This window comes from Barbus barbus, assembly GCF_936440315.1.
Source record: "Barbus barbus genome assembly, chromosome: 1".
NCBI classification, from domain to species: domain Eukaryota; kingdom Metazoa; phylum Chordata; class Actinopteri; order Cypriniformes; family Cyprinidae; genus Barbus; species Barbus barbus.
Window position 1 is genome coordinate 14,112,879 of NC_136729.1, and position 20,732 is coordinate 14,133,610.

At 38.3% G+C, this 20,732-nt stretch overlaps 2 protein-coding genes across 2 annotated transcripts in view; both read left to right on the plus strand.

Annotated features, from left to right (window-relative positions):
- The first annotated feature begins 590 nt into the window (after positions 1–590).
- Positions 591–5,445, plus strand: LOC306883557 (putative G-protein coupled receptor 132). Its single transcript, XM_079438895.1, has 4 exons — positions 591–674; positions 807–927; positions 2,591–3,173; positions 4,636–5,445. The coding sequence occupies exons 2-4, from the start codon at positions 918–920 to the stop codon at positions 4,970–4,972; spliced, it is 930 nt and encodes a 309-aa protein (XP_079295021.1). The 5' UTR covers positions 591–674; positions 807–917; the 3' UTR covers positions 4,973–5,445.
- Positions 5,446–6,928: 1,483 nt separating this feature from the next.
- The window catches only part of LOC306871236 (RNA-binding protein FXR1-like), a 33,823-nt gene continuing 20,019 nt past the window's right edge, over positions 6,929–20,732 (plus strand). The window contains exons 1-5 of the mRNA XM_079419024.1: positions 6,929–8,243; positions 12,972–14,696; positions 17,488–17,540; positions 19,012–19,105; positions 19,825–19,896. Of these exons, the coding sequence (XP_079275150.1) occupies positions 14,646–14,696; positions 17,488–17,540; positions 19,012–19,105; positions 19,825–19,896 (270 nt within the window). The 5' untranslated portion in view covers positions 6,929–8,243; positions 12,972–14,645. The remainder of the gene's footprint in view (positions 8,244–12,971; positions 14,697–17,487; positions 17,541–19,011; positions 19,106–19,824; positions 19,897–20,732) is intronic.

The following is a 20,732-nucleotide window of genomic DNA, read 5'->3' on the forward strand; positions in this document are numbered from 1 at the left end:
TTGTTTCAGCTCTAATCCACTTCCTGGTATTTCTTATCTCAGGTCATGAATTCTTTCCTGCATTCATTCATTTACCACAAGTTCACATCTGCAGAATAAAAGCCTCCACTGTTGGGAATCAGCAGCATTCCTAACACTCATGTATGTTTAAAAATGAATCATGTTTTAATCAGTTTAACTAAGCATGCAAGGTATGCATCACAAAACCAAATTAGGATTACTTTGCTCATAAATGTACACTGGCATTTAAAACTTATATTGTTAGGGAACTTTGCTTTTATATTGTTTAGATACACCAGTCAAAATTCCAGTGCAGGCCAGTAAGCTAGAGCAGGGGGGCGTGGGGCAGAGGGGTGTCACAGGGGACATGGAAACGACTGTAAGGGTGTTACAGCTTGTCTCTCAGTGGCCCTTCCGTCTGAAAGAACAGCCTGGACTCTGTCATATCTTTGCCTCACATAATAGCCAGCAGACAGGAGGGTGTTTTTGTTCTGAAGGAGAAAGGCTTCAGGATGTTGCTGCTCAAAAGCAGTAGAAGTGGCTTCCTGCTGGGGAAATTATCAAAAAGCCAGACAAGCCCCTGGTTGGACACGGCAGAACTTTCCACTCTAATGCAGACACAGGTTCATTGCTGGAACTGGACATGCAGAAGACGCTCTCCAGACCTATACGAGGTGAGAATATTTACCTTTTTAATAAATATATACATAGGTTCTGGAACAACCAGTTTGTTGTCTATTAATTGTTGTGGAGACATTTGTTTGATAGTGAAACGGTATCGTGTGACATTTCTGTGTTCTACTCAGGTTGCTTAACCACTGACTGTCTGAGGTGATTGGAGGAGTGGTTTGATTCAATATGTATAATGAACATTTTGAAGATGCAAATGCCATGGACAAGTCACAACCATAGAAACCATGCTTCTGAGTAAGTCATGTCTGATATTGACAAGCCAGTCATTTTTTCATGTTTTGTTCAATATTAAAATTTAGTGCAGTTTGTCAAAAGAAAAACACTACAAATTAAAATCATTCATTTTAAGTGAATTTAAAGGGATAGTTCACCCAAAAAAAGAAAATTCTGTCATTAATTACTCACCCTGATGTCGTTCCACACCCGTAAGACCTCCGTTCATCTTCAGAACACAAATTAAGGTATTTTTGATGGAATCTGAGAGCTCTCTGACCCTCAACAGACAGCAAGGGTCCTTAAACAATCAAGGTCCAGAAACATAGCAAGGAGATCCAAATAGGGTTCAACCGTGATTTTACGAAGCTACGAGAATACTTTTTGTGCGCAAAAGAAAAGAAAAAAATAACGACTTTATTCAAATTCGTCTCCTCCGCGTCATCCTAGCGCCATTTTGGAGAATATCCACTGGACGGAAACTGCGTACGCGCTTCTGTGTCTGCCACATATCGGTTGCGCTGTTGTTGTTCAAATCAAAGCATAAATATTCATAGCAGACGTATCCGCACGGTGCGGCTGACACAGAAAAGCGCACACAGTTTCTGTCCAGCGGACAATCTCCAAAATGGTGCTACGCTGACGTAGTGGAGACGAAATGTTGAAGTCATTATTTTTGTTTTCTTTGCATACAAAAAGTATTCTCGTAGCTTCGTAAAATGACATTTGAACCCCTGATGTCACATTGATTATTTTACCGATCTCCTTGCTACATTTCTGGACCTTGATCATGTAAGGACCCTTGCTGTCTATGGAGGGTCTGAGAGCTCTCAGATTCCATCAAAACTATCTTAATATGTGTTCCGAAGATGAACGAAGGTCTCACAGGTTTGAAACGACATGAGGGTGAGTAATTAATGACAGAATTTTCATTTTTGGTTGAAGTATCTCTTTAACATTACAACATTAAAAAAATACAAAAGACAGGTTTAGTAAGATTTTTTACTTGATTAAAATACAGTAATTTATTCCTGTGATGACAAAGCTAAATTCTCAGCATCATTACTCCAGTCTTCGGTGTCACATGAGCCTAATATGCCAAATTGCTGCTCCATAAACATTTCTTTTTCTATATATCTTTTTTTCTGTCTTAATTAAATTTATGTTATGAATGTATGAATGTTAAAAACCGCTGTTCTTCTTAAAACCTTTTTTTTTTAAATTCTGTTTGAAATGGCATTTATTTGAAATAGAAAACTTATAGAAATATAAAAGCCTTTAATGACACTTTTGATCATTTTAATGTGTCCTTGCTCAAAAGTATAAATTTCTTAAAATAAAAAAATCTTACTGACCCCAAATGGTAGTGTATATTAATTTACTAAACATAACATTTTAAATGTTGTTAAATTCTTAGTGTTTTTAAAGATTCACTCTGTGTGTGTAAGATGATAGCAAAGGTAATCTAAATGTAAAAATATATGGCAAATGAGCATGAACAATTAAATATCCAGTATAAACCAATATATGCCCAATACTGATTCATACCAATGAATGTGTTTACAAATTTTTTTTTTAATATCTCCTGATTGCCAATATGGAACCCATATATTGTGCATTCCTACTGGTCACTTATTTGAACTATTCTTAAAATTCAAAAAATTATTCTTCTAATTTTCCACAGACCTGACCAATGGGAGCTGCCAAATCCCTCTGGCAAATGACAGAGTAGGTCTGACCTACATCTACAGCCTTGCCTTCTCTATTGGACTCCCAGCTAACCTGCTCTCCCTCTGGGGACTGTTCCAGCTAGGCCGGTCAGGAGGAGGCAGCTGTCAGCTGGTCTATATCCTAAACTTACTGCTTTCAGATCTTCTCCAGCTACTCACCTTGCCACTGTGGATCCTCTACCTGCAGGGAGACCACCACTGGCCTTACGGGTCTGTGACCTGCCAGCTAGTGGGCTACGTTTTCTACGTTAACCTCTATGCCAGTGTCATTTTTCTTTGCCTCATCGCCCTGGACCGTTGTCTAGCGATCGTGTACCCTCTCAGCAGCCGTGGAGTACGGAAAGTGCGGGTGGCAGCATTTTCTGGTGTAGTAGTGTGGACTTTGATATTTCTGTTCTGCCTGACTGGCCTCTACCCGTCTGTGTTCGAGCCCCAGAAAAAGCTGTGCCTGGAGCAGTACCCTGTGAGCACCAGATATGCTTACTTTAACATCGCCACTGTCGCTTTAGGGTTTCTGAAGCCCTGCTCTATTCTAGGGTAAGTGAAATGCATTTTTGATCATGTGTGGGTGGTCCTGGGTCAATAAAATAATGCTCTTTTTAGTCCAAATCTAATCATTTATTTACGAATGCTATTCACGTGCATTACACCTCTTCCACAATAAGTATTTGTTTTTTACTTTTAAATAAAATTCATTTATATTTTTATGGGGGGTCATGAGGTCAATGTCAGGGCGATGCTATAGTCTCAGCCTCAGACGTCACACCCACGGACTGTTGGCTGAACATCTGATGCATATGGCACACTTTACTGGAAACACTTAAAGGGTTACTCCACCCTAAAATAAAAATTTAGTCATTAATCACTTACCCCCATGTCGTTCCAGACCCGTAAAAGCTTAGTTCGTCTTCAGAACACAATTTAAGATATTTAGATTAGTAAAGTTCACAGCATAGACTCTTTAAAATACATCCAAGAGTTCTACACATTGGTCCTTTATTGTGGAGACATTTGCACGCCCATAAACATGACACGGCACAAAACAAAACGTGATTGGTTGCTTTACCTGTCAGTCATTTGGCCTCTTGGGAAAGGTCTGGCTACGTGAGACTAGGGCAATGCAACTGTCCTCATGTCATAATGAAAAAGAAAAATACATATGTTACCATTAAAAGAATGAAATTCCCTAAAAGAAACCCATATCACATAGTTTATTATTTCTTAGAAATGTATTAATATTATTAATATTCAAAATAAAATAAATTGTTAGCCAAATCAATGTGGTGCAACCAATATGCAGACAAAATCACATAAAACAGCAAGTGATGTCACAGGGAGGGCATCTGCTGACCCTATGTGCCCCTCTTAAAATAAGATGATTTGACCATTTTATGACAAGATAGGATTAGTTTAGGTTGTAAAATGACTCCTTAATGCAGTGATGTATATGTATAAATAATTAATAATATTTCTAAAAAGAATTCTACCTTTGATTTTTGATTTTTTTTACTGTTGTTAATTTTATTACTTAATCATCTTTTATGATTATTTTAAAATGCTTTTTATGTAAAGCACTTTGAATTACCATTAAACTTGCTTTGCCTTTCCTTTGAAAATGGAACATTTTAAAACATTTTTAAATGGTTTTAAAAATAAGAAATGCACTTGTATTATGTATTCAGGGTGTAAAGAATATATTTTCATATATATATATATATATATATATATATATATATATATACAGTATATATAGTATAAACCAACATGAATACTGAGAGTACGAGTATATTTCTAAGAACTTGGCACGTGTGAAAAATGTTTTACCAACCCCTTTTATTGCCACATTAGAAACATGTTGTCTCAGCACACAGGCCTAGGAATGAATTAGCATGCCATCAAATATGCCACTGCACAGATGACAAGGAATGTTATCGTAAACACAATCATAACTATATCATTCATAACCTTTAGGCCTTTCTTTCCTCTTATTCACATTCAGGTACACCTCTGCCCAAATCGGGCTGACTCTACGAAATTCCCCATCTGTCGCGGATCACAAATGCCGCAGGATTGTCGCAACCCTGGTTGTCATCACTGTCATCATCATTGTCATTTTTGGTCCCTATCATCTGGTGGTCGCCTACAGATTTGTCACCCTGCTTCTCACGGAAAGTGAAAAAGACCAGTGTTTGGTGGAAGTTTCTCTCTACCTTTACTATCGAATCTGCTACGGGCTCACCAGCCTCAACACCCTTCTAGACCCTCTTTTCTACATCTTTCTTTGCAACGATGCTCGAGCTTCGCAGATCTCTTCTCTGCCCGTGCCGGGGTCATAGGATGCACCAGGTATCACGAGTAACATCTTTTCCCAAAAGTCGCCTCAGCCACAGTGCAGATGTGTAGCTGTCTCAAACAGATGCTAATCAGAGTTGGAGTCTTTGTAAGGCATGTGCTGAAAACAAAGTTTTCACACATGAGGTGAAAATGTCTTATCAGACTGAGATTTGACAAATTACCTGTCGCCACTATGACAACGTCAGTGATGTCATTAAGACACTGCTGGTATGAGGCAGTGGCACGTCCTCAGTAGGAACCACATGTGTCAGAGCTACGTCTTCAGCATCTTCAGTAAAATGTTTAGTCTCCCAGACAGCCTGAGGAGACTCTAATACATTCTATGTATTGCTTAAAAATACTTTATTATTATGTCTGTACTGAATTCAGGTGTAATTGCACTAGCGTTCAAAAATTTGGGGTTGTTTAGATTTTTTAAGTCACTTATGCTCTTGTCTCTTATGCTCACCAAGACAAAAAAAATACAGTAAAAACAAAAATAATGTAAGATATTGCTAAAATTTTAAATAACTATTGCCTATTTTAATTTAATTCTGTGATGGCAAAGCTGAATTTTCAGCAGCCATTACTCCATGTGTCACGTGATCCTTTAGAAATCATCCTAATATTTGATTTGGTGATTTGGTGCTCAAGAAACATTACTTGTTATTGTCAATGTTCAAAACTGTTTTGCTGCTTAATATTTTTGTGGAAACCATGATGGTTGGTTTTCAGGATTCTTTGATTAATATTAGTTAAATAGGACAGCATTTATATTATAGAAATCTATAGTAACAATGTAAAAGTCTTTACTTGCTTGTTTCCACCATGGGATAAAAAAAGGAAATTGCAACTTTTTTCTCACATTTCATACTTTTTTTCTCACAATTTTGATTTTATATCTCACAATTTACACTTGTGTCTAAGAATTGTGAGATTTAAACTAGAAATTCTGAGAAAACCTGTCTGAATTGTGAGATATAAACTTACGTTTGTGAGAACAAGAGTGGGATTGTAAGATTAAAAGTTGAAATACCTTTTTTATTTTTATTCTGTGGCTGAAACAAGCAAAAGGAACTGCAAAATATAAACTCAGTATTCTGGGGGAGGGGGGTCGGAATTGCGAGAAAGTAAGAGTTGTATCTTGCATTTCTGACTTTTTTCACTTGTGAAATGTGAAAAAAAATCTGAATTGTAAGATAAAAATTGCAAATCCATTTACTCCATGGTGAAAACTGGCCGCTATACTTTACTTTCACATTTGATCAGTCTAGGTGTCCTTGATTAATAAAAGTATTAAATACTTATAATGTAAAAAAAAAAAAACAAACAATCTTACTGACCCAAGCTTTTGAATGGCAGTAATATGTCCAACATCTGTAAAATCTGTGCTATGCTCTGTTGTTTTAACAGAAACACAAGACCATGATAATAGTGAGAAATAAGCATATAGAACTGGGTCAGGATTTTTTTTTTTTATTATTATTATATTTTTTTTTTTTAAAGTTACTTAAAAGCCAAAGATCCTGGATCACAACAAGTCAGAAACCAGAGCAAAGGTCAAGCTCTTCTGAAATGGTTTTAAGAATTTCCAAAACAGGTCTGACACCTACTGGAGAATATATGCAAAGGCGGGCCGGTGCATACATGTGCTGTCAGATCAGATTCTGCATTGCCATTATGAATGTAACTACGTGCCAAGACTCGGACTGCATGTGCTTGATTTGGATGCATTTATACTAGTGGGCTGAAATGTATACGTTCCAGCATACTGCAGCTATCATATGTTCACCTCCGCAAGAAACTGGCTGTTTTCAGAATAGAACAATAATGTACTTCTTACTGTGCAGTATATGCCACCTACTCTTTTTAAAATAGAATGTGAAACAGTACACAGTATGAGAATGCAACAATAAACACTTATAAACATGCTGCATTGACTTCACTACTAAGTGGTTGATACAGCTTCTGGTTTAATTGTCACACTGAAAATGAAGGCTCACATTAGGTGCATAAGTACATAGTGAAGTAAATGTTTTCAGTTGCCAATTAGCATTTTACATTAAAAAAACATAAGGAAAGATGTCAGATTTCCAAATCATTGTCTGCATTTGAAAGAAAAATGTAAAATAAATAAATAAAATAAATTAGAATAATAACACTGAGTACCTGTTAAAGATGTACTATAATATATAATAAAATCTTTTCAATTTATATGTTCCTTGCGCAAAAAACAAAAACAAAAAAACAATTCAGTTTTGTCACAGCTGGTTTTAATATACAGCTATTGAATGGCCGTCGATGGAGAAAGATGCTTTTTAGGCCCAGATGGTGTAGTTATGCAATCTACCAGAATATGACTTGCTAAAAAGGGGCGCCCTGAAAAAAGTTTTGAAAATATATTTATTGTACATTGTCAGTTTCCTTTCAGCAGTTTCAGATCATGTATATCAGATCATATTAACAATTCAGCTCCTTAATTTATAGATGCACCCAATGCTGATGTTCTTTGGATAAACAAGGATTTAATTAAATTTGATTTATTCCACCTCAGGTTAAGATATTTTTTCTAGACTCTACTACCATCACCATCCAAAACCTTGTGAGAACACGTGTTGTGGCACTACATTACCCTCTGTTGGTGGTAAAATGTCACTGCATATGTGAGTGTGTTTACTACAGAGAGATTTGTGTTGTTTTCTTTGACTAAGCATCACAGCTTATGTCTGACTATGTTTTCCTTGCACCTGTTGGGCAGACTGACTGCAGCGTCATGCAAAATGATAAATCTGCCCCAGTGGGACAGTTCTGTCATCAAATTTTTGTGTACAAACCCTTTTTGCTTGACTAACGGTTTGGGATCATTAAAATGTTTTGTTTTTTTTCCCCTTGGAAAATTGACATGGAGTCTCTTATGCTTAGAAAGTTGCATTTATTTGATCAAAAGAGTAAAATAGTAATATTGTGAAATAATTTAAAATAACAATTTCTATTCCATCTCATTTTTAAATATCAGTGTTCAAAACAATGAAGCTTAATATTTGTGTGGAAACACTGATAACAGTTTTTTTCAGCATTCTTTGATTAATAAAAAGTTCATAAGAACAGAATTTAGTCAAAATAGAAATCTGTAATGTGTTTGTGTCTTTTGTCATCTTTTTTGATCAATCTTTTGATAAATATAAAAGACTTGATAAGTCTTTTCTTTTACTTTTGATCAATTTAATGAACCAATGTTAAATAAAAGTATTACTTTTCTTTTTTTAAAACCTGGTTCACTCAAAAAAAGGAAATTAGCTGGTTATTACATTAAAACAAGCGTAACGTGTAATTTTAACAAAATTATTTCATGTTTCAAAGGTGAACGTGATAAAATAATGTAGGATAAGCATGAAATTCAACAAATTAACATTTGTTAAATTCAGTCATGTTGAGATAACGTGATTCAATATAGTCAGACTGATCTTGCACCGAAAATGGATTAGCGAGATCACGCGAGATGACAAACCGCGTGCTTCGGAAAATAACGAGATTATCACATGAAGAACTTGCCTGGCGTGCCTGGAGTTCATTTGGAAAAGGTAAGATAAAATCTGTTTTCATCCATCTACAAAACGATGTGTATAAAATCATCAGCAGACTGTCCATCATTTTCAGCAATATTTGGTTATGCTTGTTTGTTATTTTTGTACTCAGGCCGTTAATGTCATGCTGGCACATTCATGCTTACATACGTGACGATAGTTGGCTCGCAGTTAAAGGATAATTCCGGTATTTAGCACTTTGAGTCTCTTTTCTGGTTTATGGATGAACTAGAGTAGTGGACACAGAAATGTTGACGATGGGTCCTGTCTCGACTTTTTGACTCGTTTAGATTCGCCTTTGACCGCTTCAGTGGCTGGCTACGAGCATTCACAAACATGTCCTTAAAACAACCCTTAACGTTCGTGTTCAAAACTGTGCAACTCACCCGAGTGGCTAGTGGTGTTCGTTGATGATTAAAAACAAATATATCGGCGCAATGTATGATTTCAATCCGTGTTATTTGCTATAGTGGAACTATTTTTTCAGATACCTCACAACTGCGTATAAACTTCCGCTCGATATTTGAGTCTGAAGCGCAGTAATATCAACGAGCACTGAGTCCTCCAACAGAAATCAATGGGATTTTACAAAATGCCAAATAAAACACGACAGAAACTGCATTTCGCTACGCTATTTGTTTTTAATCATCAACGAATACCACTAACCACTCGGTGAGTTGCACAGTTTTGAACACGAACGTTAAGGGTTGTTTTAAGGACATGTTTGTGAATGCTCGTAGCCAGCCACTGAAGCGGTCAAAGGCGAATCTAAACGAGTCAAATAGTCGAGACAGGACCCATCGTCAACATTTCTGTGTCCACTACTCTAGTTCATCCATAAACCAGAAAAGAGACTCAAAGTGCTAAATACCAGAGTTATCCTTTAAATAAAAACTCCCTACCACATACAAATTATTTGGCCTGTTTTTTTTTCATCATGTAATTCTTCTATACATGAACAAAAACAGTGTATCAAATGTCTGTTTGAGGTAAAGTAACTTATTACTGATCTTTTTGGAAATAACCGGGCCGGTTTGGGAGCCTCTCTCCTTGTCTTTCTCTCAGACAATAACACACACACACACACACACACACCCCATACTTTTTTTTTCCTTTAATAAGACAATATATCTTTATTCGAATGGAATAAGTAACACTGAACTCATGATTACAACAGACAGGCCCTTGGTATGGCTTAGTTGAAGTATTTCACCGACTCAGCTAAACAATTTTAATGTCAATTGGTTATTTGATTACATTTGCATTATTATGAATATGGATCAAGTTAGTGATAGCTGTTTTACAGTAATACTGTAAAGATTGTGTGCTATAAATATGCATGTAATGCACATCAGTAAAAAAATCTTTGTCCTTGTTCATTTTATTTTTTGTCACAGGATGTCGATGAAAGCACTCAAATGGCCATAGCGGAGACAGTATTTGGAATCTTTGTCATTCGACAAGAAGGCGCAGAGCCTGGCGATGACCCCGCGGATGTTGGTATTGTCCTGGAGGGGGTGGAAGTGATGAGTGAGTTGGGCAATGTAGCTTTTGCTGTGGTGATGTTGCTGGGGCTTGTCTACGCGCTAAACCTGAGCTACCCCCAGGAGCTCAAGTACACTTTTGAGATTCTGCAGAAGATCATTATGGAATTGGATGGAAACAAACTATCCAACAAAGGACAAGTTCTCAAAACACTGCTTTCCCGTTAAGAAACATCGCCATAGCAAAAGCTACACCAGAAAAGTTGTACCATCTGTTTTGTTGTTTAGGTACTCCAGCACATTAAACTACAGGTGTAAGTGCAAATCTTGAAGGGGAATGTGAGTATAAAGGCAGGGCCCCATTTCCCAGTACAGGTCCTTTTCAAAAAATTAGCATATTGTGATAAAGTTCATTATTTTCTGTAATGTACTGATAAACATTAGACTTTCATATATTTTAGATTCATTACAACACAACTGAAGTAGTTCAAGCCTTTTATTGTTTTAATATTGATGATTTTGGCATACAGCTCATGAAAACCCAAAATTCCTATCTCAAAAAATTAGCATATCATGAAAAGGTTCTCTAAACGAGCTATTAACCTAATCATCTGAATCAACTAATTAACTCTAAACACCTGCAAAAGATTCCTGAGGCTTTTAAAAACTCCCAGCCTGGTTCATTACTCAAAACCGCAATCATGGGTAAGACTGCCGACCTGACTGCTGTCCAGAAGGCCATCATTGACACCCTCAAGCAAGAGGGTAAGACACAGAAAGAAATTTCTGAACGAATAGGCTGTTCCCAGAGTGCTGTATCAAGGCACCTCAGTGGGAAGTCTGTGGGAAGGAAAAAGTGTGGCAGAAAACGCAGCACAACGAGAAGAGGTGACCGGACCCTGAGGAAGATTGTGGAGAAGGACCGATTCCAGACCTTGGGGGACCTGCGGAAGCAGTGGACTGAGTCTGGAGTAGAAACATCCAGAGCCACCGTGTACAGTCGTGTGCAGGAAATGGGCTACAGGTGCCGCATTCCCCAGGTCAAGCCACTTTTGAACCAGAAACAGCGGCAGAAGCGCCTGACCTGGGCTACAGAGAAGCAGCACTGGACTGTTGCTCAGTGGTCCAAAGTACTTTTTTCGGATGAAAGCAAATTTTGCATGTCATTCGGAAATCAAGGTGCCAGAGTCTGGAGGAAGACTGGGGAGAGGGAAATGCCAAAATGCCTGAAGTCCAGTGTCAAGTACCCACAGTCAGTGATGCTGGTGTTGGTCCACTGTGTTTTATCAAGGGCAGGGTCAATGCAGCTAGCTATCAGGAGATTTTGGAGCACTTCATGCTTCCATCTGCTGAAAAGCTTTAAGGAGATGAAGATTTCATTTTTCAGCACGACCTGGCACCTGCTCACAGTGCCAAAACCACTGGTAAATGGTTTACTGACCATGGTATTACTGTGCTCAATTGGCCTGCCAACTCTCCTGACCTGAACCCCATAGAGAATCTGTGGGATATTGTGAAGAGAAAGTTGAGCGACGCAAGACCCGACACTCTGGATGAGCTTAAGGCCGCTATCGAAGCATCCTGGGCCTCCATAACACCTCAGCAGTGCCACAGGCTGATTGCCTCCATGCCACGCCGCATTGAAGCAGTCATTTCTGCAAAAGGATTCCCGACCAAGTATTGAGTGCATAAATGAACATAATGGCCATTCTTTTATTGGTCGGATGAAATATGCTAATTTTTTGAGATAGGAATTTTGGGTTTTCATGAGCTGTATGCCAAAATCATCAATATTAAAACAACAAAAGGCTTGAACTACTTCAGTTGTGTTGTAATGAATCTAAAATATATGAAAGTCTAATGTTTATCAGTACATTACAGAAAATAATGAACTTTATCACAATATGCTAATTTTTTGAAAAGGACCTGTATATCAGTGTTCAGTTCATCTGGAGGTTTTTTGTGCTCTGTTTTTATTAAAAAATGTTCTCTCTGATGCAAGGTCCAGTCTATTGGCACTTAAGGAAAGCTGTATGCTGAATTATTTTTTCAGTTTCTCATAAAAAATTAAAGGGATAGTTCGGCCTATCCCTTTAAGACTAAGCTATGTTTAATTTTTTTTAAGTTTAAACATTTACAAATTTCGGGAGTTAAACTTTGTTGTAAGATCTCCATTTGTCTTGTTTTTACCCTTGATGCCAACCATGCTGTAGACATTGTTGAAACTTGTTTAAAAAATGTCCCTACGTTTCAATGTAAAAAATTTAAATATATATTTATACAAAACATGTTCTAACTTTGGTAAATATTTTTTATTAACTTCTGTGTGAGTTCACCATCACATAAAACCACAGGTGCAAGATGTACAAAGTGCAAATGTTAAGAGTAGATTAAGTGGGATGCGAGTGAGAGGGCCCATTTCCCTGTATTCTCATAACAAACTTGAGATATATTTCCTTGTGTTATCAACAAGCAACTCAACTGTGTAAAACAATGTGCATTATAATTTTGGAAATACAATTTGATTGCACCTTTTCTCATTTGTTGTGTGTTGTTTCCACCATTAGAGTTTGTTAAAAAGGTTTTAATTTATTCAACTCAAAAGCTATTCTTTGAAGTAATGTAATTAAATCATGGAAAGGATTTCCATGTGATTAAATGGCTTTCTTTCAGCATTAAGCACTTTTGTTAGGCTAACTTAAATAAATTAGTTGGTCCAAAACATTGCTAATTAGTTGGGCTGACACTATTAAATTAAGCTGTGCCCAACCATAGTAAATAAGTTGAATCAAACTTAATAAATTAAGTTGACCCAACGTAAGTACATTCAATTGGAATAACAGAATTGCATAATGCTGAAATAAAGCAAGTTAATCATGTGGAAATCCTTTCCATGATTTTTTTATGTTCATTCAAAGAGTAATTTTTTTGAGTGTTTCATGAGCGAATTCAGCATATTAGACTGATTTCTAAAGGATCATGTGACAAATGAATCTTATAAAACATTCTTATAAAAAATTACAAATTCACAAATGCAATGGCTTGAATCTGTCGAGATGTCCTCACATCCTCTGATGTTTGACACATGTCCTCCAGCATCTGCTGTCTTCAGCTGTTGTAAGCCTTTAACCCCCTCCGGAGTTCCTCACCCTCTCATTTGGTCAAACTGTTTGACGTGTCATTCCTCACCCATCAGTGACTGACATCAAATCAGCCAACATCCGGAAGTTCACACCCTCCACAACACCTGTGGACATTTATTTATTCATGTATTTATTTATTTACCTTAATGGTACCTTTGTTTCCTTTTATATCAGATATCAGTTCTGTGAAAATAAATTAAAAAAGTACATTTGTGTGCCAGATTTCATGATCCAACATCTGTTACACACAAGTATTTTGGGAATATATTAGTGGTTATGCCATGGTGTTTGATTACATATTGCATGGTATCCGAATGTTGCCATAAGGTACTTCAAACAGAGACTTGTAAGGGTTAGAAAAAGCAGCAGTTCTGAGTGCATTTTACTTTAGTTCTTGAGACTGATTAGAAAAGAAATAAGCAGGATATTTGACATACAAAAGCAATCAGTTGTGCCTAATGCACCAAAGCCTTCAAAGTGAAACCAGTGTGTTTCAAATTCAGTACATTTCATGATTATTTATCATGCGGTTGCACAGTGTGTTTGATATTATGAAAAGCCCCAAAGCATCTGTTCCAAAAATCTGCTTAAGATAAATATTACGCCTCTTGTTTTTGACAAACATTATAAGTTTCTCCCTAAGGTATATCAGTATACATAATAAGAGAGCGTTTGGAAACTCTCGTCTTGCTTTATATGACATGCATCAAAAACCAGAGCCACCCAAATATAGCAACTACAAAACCCGGCGAACCAAGAGCTGAGAGCACTGGGTCCGCGTCGACCGGCCCCCGGCGGTTCCGCCAATCACAGCGCGCAGCTGTGTGTGAGTGGCAGCGCACTGGACCAATCACAAGCTCAAACGCTAAAATGGGCGGGGCGTGGAGTGAAGAGGGGCGGGGAAATCGGGGTCATTCACAGTCTTGCTGCTCCACTTTGACGGCGTGTGTTGGAGGAGAAGGGTGAAGTAGTTCAGCACAACAGTCTTATTAAAGAACAAACGGCCTAATCAGCAGCGTTTTCAGACATAGCACAGAGGATTCTCACGAAAACACCCCGACATATGCAGGAACCGTGAGTTCAAGTGCTAGAAGGTGTCGGTGACCGTTGATTAGCGGCTGCGCTAGCTGTTGTGCTAACACCTCGTTTACATCCACCATCATCAGACAGCATCACTCCAGCTCCAGACTTGCCGCAAACGGCGCTCCTGCGAGCTTCTCTCACGCTCTAGGCAGCCGTTATTGAGTTATTGACTTGTTCCGCTGGAAAGGACGTCGGGGCTGAACCCCTCCCTGTGGCTCCTGTGCTCCCCCGTCACCTTTGCCCCCTCTCCCACCCGAAACACTGGACACACACAAGCGGCCGGAGAACGGCGAGAGGCCCGTGAAGCTGGGGGTGGTACCGGACTCGCACGCTGTCGGAGCGCCTAAAGAGAGGCACAGTCGTGGGGACGCGCCGACGAACATGGACGGGTTGGCGGTGGAGGTGCGCGGCTCCAACGGGGCCTTCTACAAGGTAACTTCATTTATATATATAAAAAAACAATATTAAACCATAAACGTCTGGTGTGCGCATGCACGAACGCATCAGGACAGCTGAGGTGTGATACAGCGATGTGTATCACTTTCAAAGAGGCCCCAGACGTAAGGGAGCACTGTTGTTTTGGACCTGCTCGCTAGTCGTCGGCCTGTTTGGATGGATTGTTCTTTATTGTTTAGCTGGTAAACAGGAGAACCGCCTTGTTCCGTTTTAGCAGGTTAGCTAATGAGTCTGTTAACAACAAGCCAGTGACTGTCTCTCAAAATCTAGTGAGCTGCCCTACCTAGGAAGCATTTGTGCGCTTTCATAAGAGGATGGGATGGGTTCACTTTGTTTTGAGACACACGATGGGACACTCCATCAGTGCTTGAAGGAATAGTTAGGCAAAAATGAAATTTCAGTTGTTATTTATCACCCTCATGTTCCACATCCTCGCTTTCTTCTGTGGGCCACAAAAGGAGATGTTAGAGACTGACAGTGTTGTTTACTTTTTTATTGCATCCTTTACAGACAATGAAAGTCAATGGTGTCTGACATTGTCATTTTGTAATGATGACTCAATTATTTTCATGTGAACTAGCCCTTCGAGACTAAGGTTGTGAGTTTGTATTTAAGCTTATCAAAGTGTCAGGCTTATATTGTGTGTTTTATGTGCATATCTGGGAAATGTGGTGCCACTGGTTGTGTATTCACAAGCCTGTCCTCTTTGTTTGGTCAGCTTGAGTTTAGGTTAGACTGTGGGAAACCACTCAGTCTGGCATTTGTGATGAGAAAACATGTTGATGTTTGTGAAGAGAGCGTTGCATCAACTAAATGGGATGTTTGGACCAAACACTCATTTCTGAACCGCTGTTGCCTGTGAAGGTGAATTTGTTCAGATTGAGATTGGTCCCAGGTGATGGATCAACCACATGGCGTTTAGATGTTGCAGTGTGACCCTGCAGCACTATCTGACTACAGCCACAAAGTCACATGTGTGTCATAAACGGCAACAAATGTTTCACATGTTTAATCCAACTCTGTGGGAGTGTGAACTCCTCTGCAAACAATTTCAACACATCCCAGCAGTTTTTTTCTTTGAGAACATTCTTATGTAAAAAGGGGAATATTATAAGCTCGGGGGGGGGGTTTAGGGATGTACTATTTTGCAGTAAGGTGACAGTGACGGCTGTTTCGAGCTGTAAAACTCTGAGGGATCAAAGCAGGTGGGAGAGGAACAGGTGATCTCCTTGCTGACATCCAACACTCTACAACCCCCACCAGTACTATTACTATCGCTCTCCTCTCTGGTTTTATCATTTACTCTCTTTACTTTTCCCTTCCATGACCCCTCATTGTAATGTTATGTAAAAGATGAATTCTTGCCAATTTAGTCTCTCCTCTGTTCTGTTTATACACACTTCCTGCCTTTTCTTGCTGTTAATATTATCAGTTGTGTTCTTCCAAGTCTGTATTGACTATTTAACACTCAGTCCTGACCAGAAGTGTCAGCACATTCTCCTTTATAAAAACCTGGTCTGGAATTCGAGGTGCCCTTGTAAAGTGCAACATGTTTCTACAAAACTAAAGTCTTAGTTTTGTAACCAGGTTATGAGTGGATGAAAACTTTTAGCATATTTACAAGTGTCCCATTATATAGTAATCGGTGCAGCCGATATGTGCTGATTCTTAAATTATTATATTTGATCCTGTCTTGAATGCGTATTTTCAGTTTTGTGGTCATATTTTTTTTTTTTCCAATTTAATAAATGGATGCATTATTAAACTTATACATAATTCTGAAATTTTTGCTGTCTAATTAATTGTAAGCTTTCTACAAGGTTCCCCTCATTACGGGGCAATGAATGGAGGGTGCACATGGCCAAGGGTCTCCATCATAGATTAGTTATTTGCCACTCATCCCATTGAGCATGTCTGTAGTGTCACATTCCCAAAATTGCCACCATAACGTAAGAGACTGTGCCTCTCCTGGTCATAAACGTCAGCAGACATTGGAATATGTGACTTCACAATCTAGTATGTTGGAATGGTTTCAATACAGGACAGTCTATATTAAAAGCCTGACTTGTAATTGGGCAGGCTCTTTAAATGATGTATAATCACTTTTTTTTTTTTTTTTTTTTTTAAACTGGTTCAGTGCCATGCCCTATAGACACAGAAAAAAATGCTGTATAAGCCTCTCTCAGTTGGATAATCTGGCAACCGTGATTCATGTATTAGATGGTTGTATGTGAATTAAGTTGTCTTGTGACTCTTAACAGGCCTGCATATGCACTGTTTTCCTGAGACCAGCCTGTCTCTTTCCAGCAGGTTACATACTGGCACTCGTTCTGTCTAATTTTCTCTCTTTCTCCCATCTCAGTCTCTCCGTCCCGTATTAGGCATTGTCTGTATGTAGCTAAGCAATGATTGGGTGGCGACTGGAGTAATCGTTTTATGGCAGCTCTGATAGATTTGTGGAGGAAGGAGGAGTGATGGATGAGGAACAGATTTTAAGGAGGGGACTTTGGGTGCCTCCCCCCAACTGCTCAATTACGTCTTACATTCACAAGCTAGCACATACTACACCTGTGACGTGCTTGTTCCCATGTTTGCTGCACATATGTACACGTTACTTTAATATACTTAATGTGTAAAAGCACATGCTTTTGTATCACCTTTGCATTTTGCACAGATTTTGTAAGCAATATAACTCCCTCAACAACAGATGCTAATTTAATTACTTGTAAAACACATATGCTGAACATATTTTCTCTTCTTTTTTTAGGGCTTCATAAAGGATGTACATGAAGACTCCCTCACAATAGTCTTTGAAAACAAGTAAGTTGGCCGAACATTTCCTGTACAATTCCTAAAGCCTCTGCCTGTTTGACAAGGTTTTGCTTGTGATGAGTGCCACCTACACAACCAACAAAAATATAAGGTTAGCCAAGATAAGAATTTTTGGCTGTTAAAATGCAATATATATTTATCTAGGGTTTTTAACAGGGTATTTTAGCAATGCTACTGCAGCCAGTCCATCAGTTATATTGATTTAATATAAATTCATAATATAAAAAAAATCTATGTATATAATATATATGTGTGTATATGTGTATATATGTGTACAAAACTAATATAAAATATATATTTATTTATTATACATGTGTATAAAACGCACAATACGTTCAGTAGTTTGGGGTCAGTAAGATTTTAAAATACTTTTATTCAGCGAGGATGCATTAAATGGATCAAAAGTGACTAAGACATTTATGTAACACAAGATCTGTCATATAAACGCTGATCGATCATATTACACTAAAGGCTGGAGTAATGAAAATTCAGCTTTGCCATCACAGGGAATGAATTACATTTTAAAATGCATTAAATTAGAAAGCATTTTTTAAATTGTAGTAATATTTAATAAATTAATATAGCTGTTTTTACTGTATTTTTTTGTTTTTTTCTGTACTTTTGGTTTTACTCTTTTATTAGGGCACTCTTAAAATGCAGCACTTTTTTAATGCTTTTTGTGTAAAGTGGACTTATCTGATTGTGCTCATCTCACAATCAGCTTGTTTTCTTTAGAGCTTAACTGATAGCTCGCTTCCACTTTTCCTTTAGCCATGTGCTCCTGCCCGTCTCTCTCAGCACCTGTGCTAACTCTCTCGGGCAGCTGTCACACAGCTCTTTATAGTTCTCCTGTCCCCCTCCTTCCCTCTTTTACCCCTCCATGTCTCCCTACTCCTCCCATCTTTATCTCTCTTTTTTTTCTTCCTTCTCTCACTCCCCGTTTCGGGCAGAGTAAGATCCATAAATAGCCCGGTGAGGTATGCAGGCAGGGGAGTACGGGACAGTGGCCCTGCCGTTCTTGTGATGGTTCTGCTGACCCATGGACAACCAGGAGCACTATCATCTCTCTGAGACCATGTGCTTACAATCTTGTTAGATTTGTATAACAGTGAAGATTGGGACAGTGTGTGAGAGATTTCAAGAAAAATCTGAGGTTTATAGCCGAACGAGTAAACAACTAGTGTTTTTGGAGTGATTTATTCAAAGTTGTGATTTTTACATGTGTATCTGAGAGCATATGATTTGCTCATTTCAGTATATCCATAGTGACCCCTCATATCTCATTGTTGACACCCCTCCTCTTTAATAAATTGACAGTATACTAGACTGTGCTGGTTCTCTCTGCGTGGAGTTTGTTAGGCCAGAGCCCATGGGTTTTGGAGGTGGGGTGTCAAGCTTTCCTGTCGTTAGAAAGCTGACTGACAACTGTGGGTCTATGTGTGTGGCTTCTTTCCACTAGCTGGCAACCAGAGAGACAGCTGCCGTTCAGTGACGTGAGGTTGCCACCCCCAGCCGATTACCACAAGGACATTTGTGAGGGAGATGAGGTGGAGGTAGAGATACATTCACTCTAAAACACCCGGAGCACTCCTCAATCATCACCCTGAAAAAGGCCCCCACATATGAATCATCACTGGAGAAATAGCCCTTTGAAATTCTCGGCTTTCAAAACATAAATCAGACTCTCATCTTACACCACTTTCCATAGCGCTAAACATGGGTCATTCTTTAAAGACAACATGAAAGTTTTTACAACACATTTAACTTTGGTAAATGTGGCATATTTTAGAGAAATCTGAAGTATCCATGAGATTTGATTGGATCTAGAAATATAAACTGATGTTATTTTCCTACTGCCCCTGTGGCCTTTATGCGAGAAGTCATTTCAGAGATAAAAGTTTGTGTATTTTGATGAAAGAATGAGAACTTTTTCATTTTGTGATGCCTAAATTCATTTGCACATCATATAAATAATCAATTTGAGACTTTTTAGTGCATTTTATTGAATTTTTGGACAAGGCAATATAAAATTCCACTGTCTACTATTTGTGCATTTTTTTTTTTGGTTTTGGCATTTTCTAGTTGGTCACTAGATACAAACATACCTAACACATTCTGCATTCTTTTATTTATTTCTCTCTGTACTATAACCACTATTATGGTACAAAGAAGGGTATTAATTAATTTCTTGCTTTCTGTTAAACACACAGAGACACCATTTCTTTCAGTGTTTTCCTACACGCAATCACCTGACCTGGTCTTTCTCCTGCAGGTTTACTCCAGAGCAAACGATCAGGAGCCCTGCGGCTGGTGGTTGGCGAGGGTGAGGATGATGAAGGGAGAGGTAAGTCGGGTCCAGGTGTGCAAGCGACCACTCCGCACATGTTTGATCAGATGTGGGTTACGTGGGTCTGCATTTCAAGGGTTCTGTCTCTCGTTATTCACTCAGTTGGCCTCTGAAGTTGAGTCCAAAGTTAATATATGAATATTGATTGAGGGTGTTTCAGGTCTTATTGGGACTCGAGGCTCCAGTAGTCCTTTAACACGCACATCTGCAGCACTGACCCAGTTACCCATAAATACTAGAGGGATCTCATTTATTGAGTCAGACTGAACCCCCTGGTGATCTAATAGCGGATCTTAAGCTTTAGAATATGCATTGAGTATGCATGAGCAAGATAAACAACTGCAAAATGTAGGTCTGTTTAAAGACATCTGGGATCCTCTATATGGGTCCCACTTAAGGCATCAGGTTTAAGAAATGTTCTGGGTTCAATACTAGTTGTGTTATAATGGCCACATCAGTCGTATGCTGTCATTGCCAGAAAAATCATTTTGACTTTCCCTTTGCATTAGGACTGTATAGTTCTAAACATTTTTATTACTCTTATATAATTATAAGAAATAATTCTTTATACTTTAAGCTTTTTTTTATTAAAGTCCTTTGTTAGTGGACTTCTATTCTAGGTGGTTAAACTTCTAGGTATAAGTAAAATCCTGTATTTCTTGGGGACACCTTTTGCTCCATCTAAACAAAGCTTAAAGGCTCTGCGTGGTCATGATAGGAGTTGAAATATTGAATATAACTACACCGAAAAGGTTGGTAAGCAATTTTACCTCACTAGTATCATATTTACGTGTATCCTGGTTCAATGTGTTGCCCAGTTTAAAATGAAAGTT

Coding starts and splice junctions, on each gene's coding strand:
- LOC306883557 (XM_079438895.1), top strand. Junction 3,174..4,635: donor AAGCCCTGCTCTATTCTAGG/GTAAGTGAAATG, acceptor ATTCACATTCAG/GTACACCTCTGCCCAAATCG.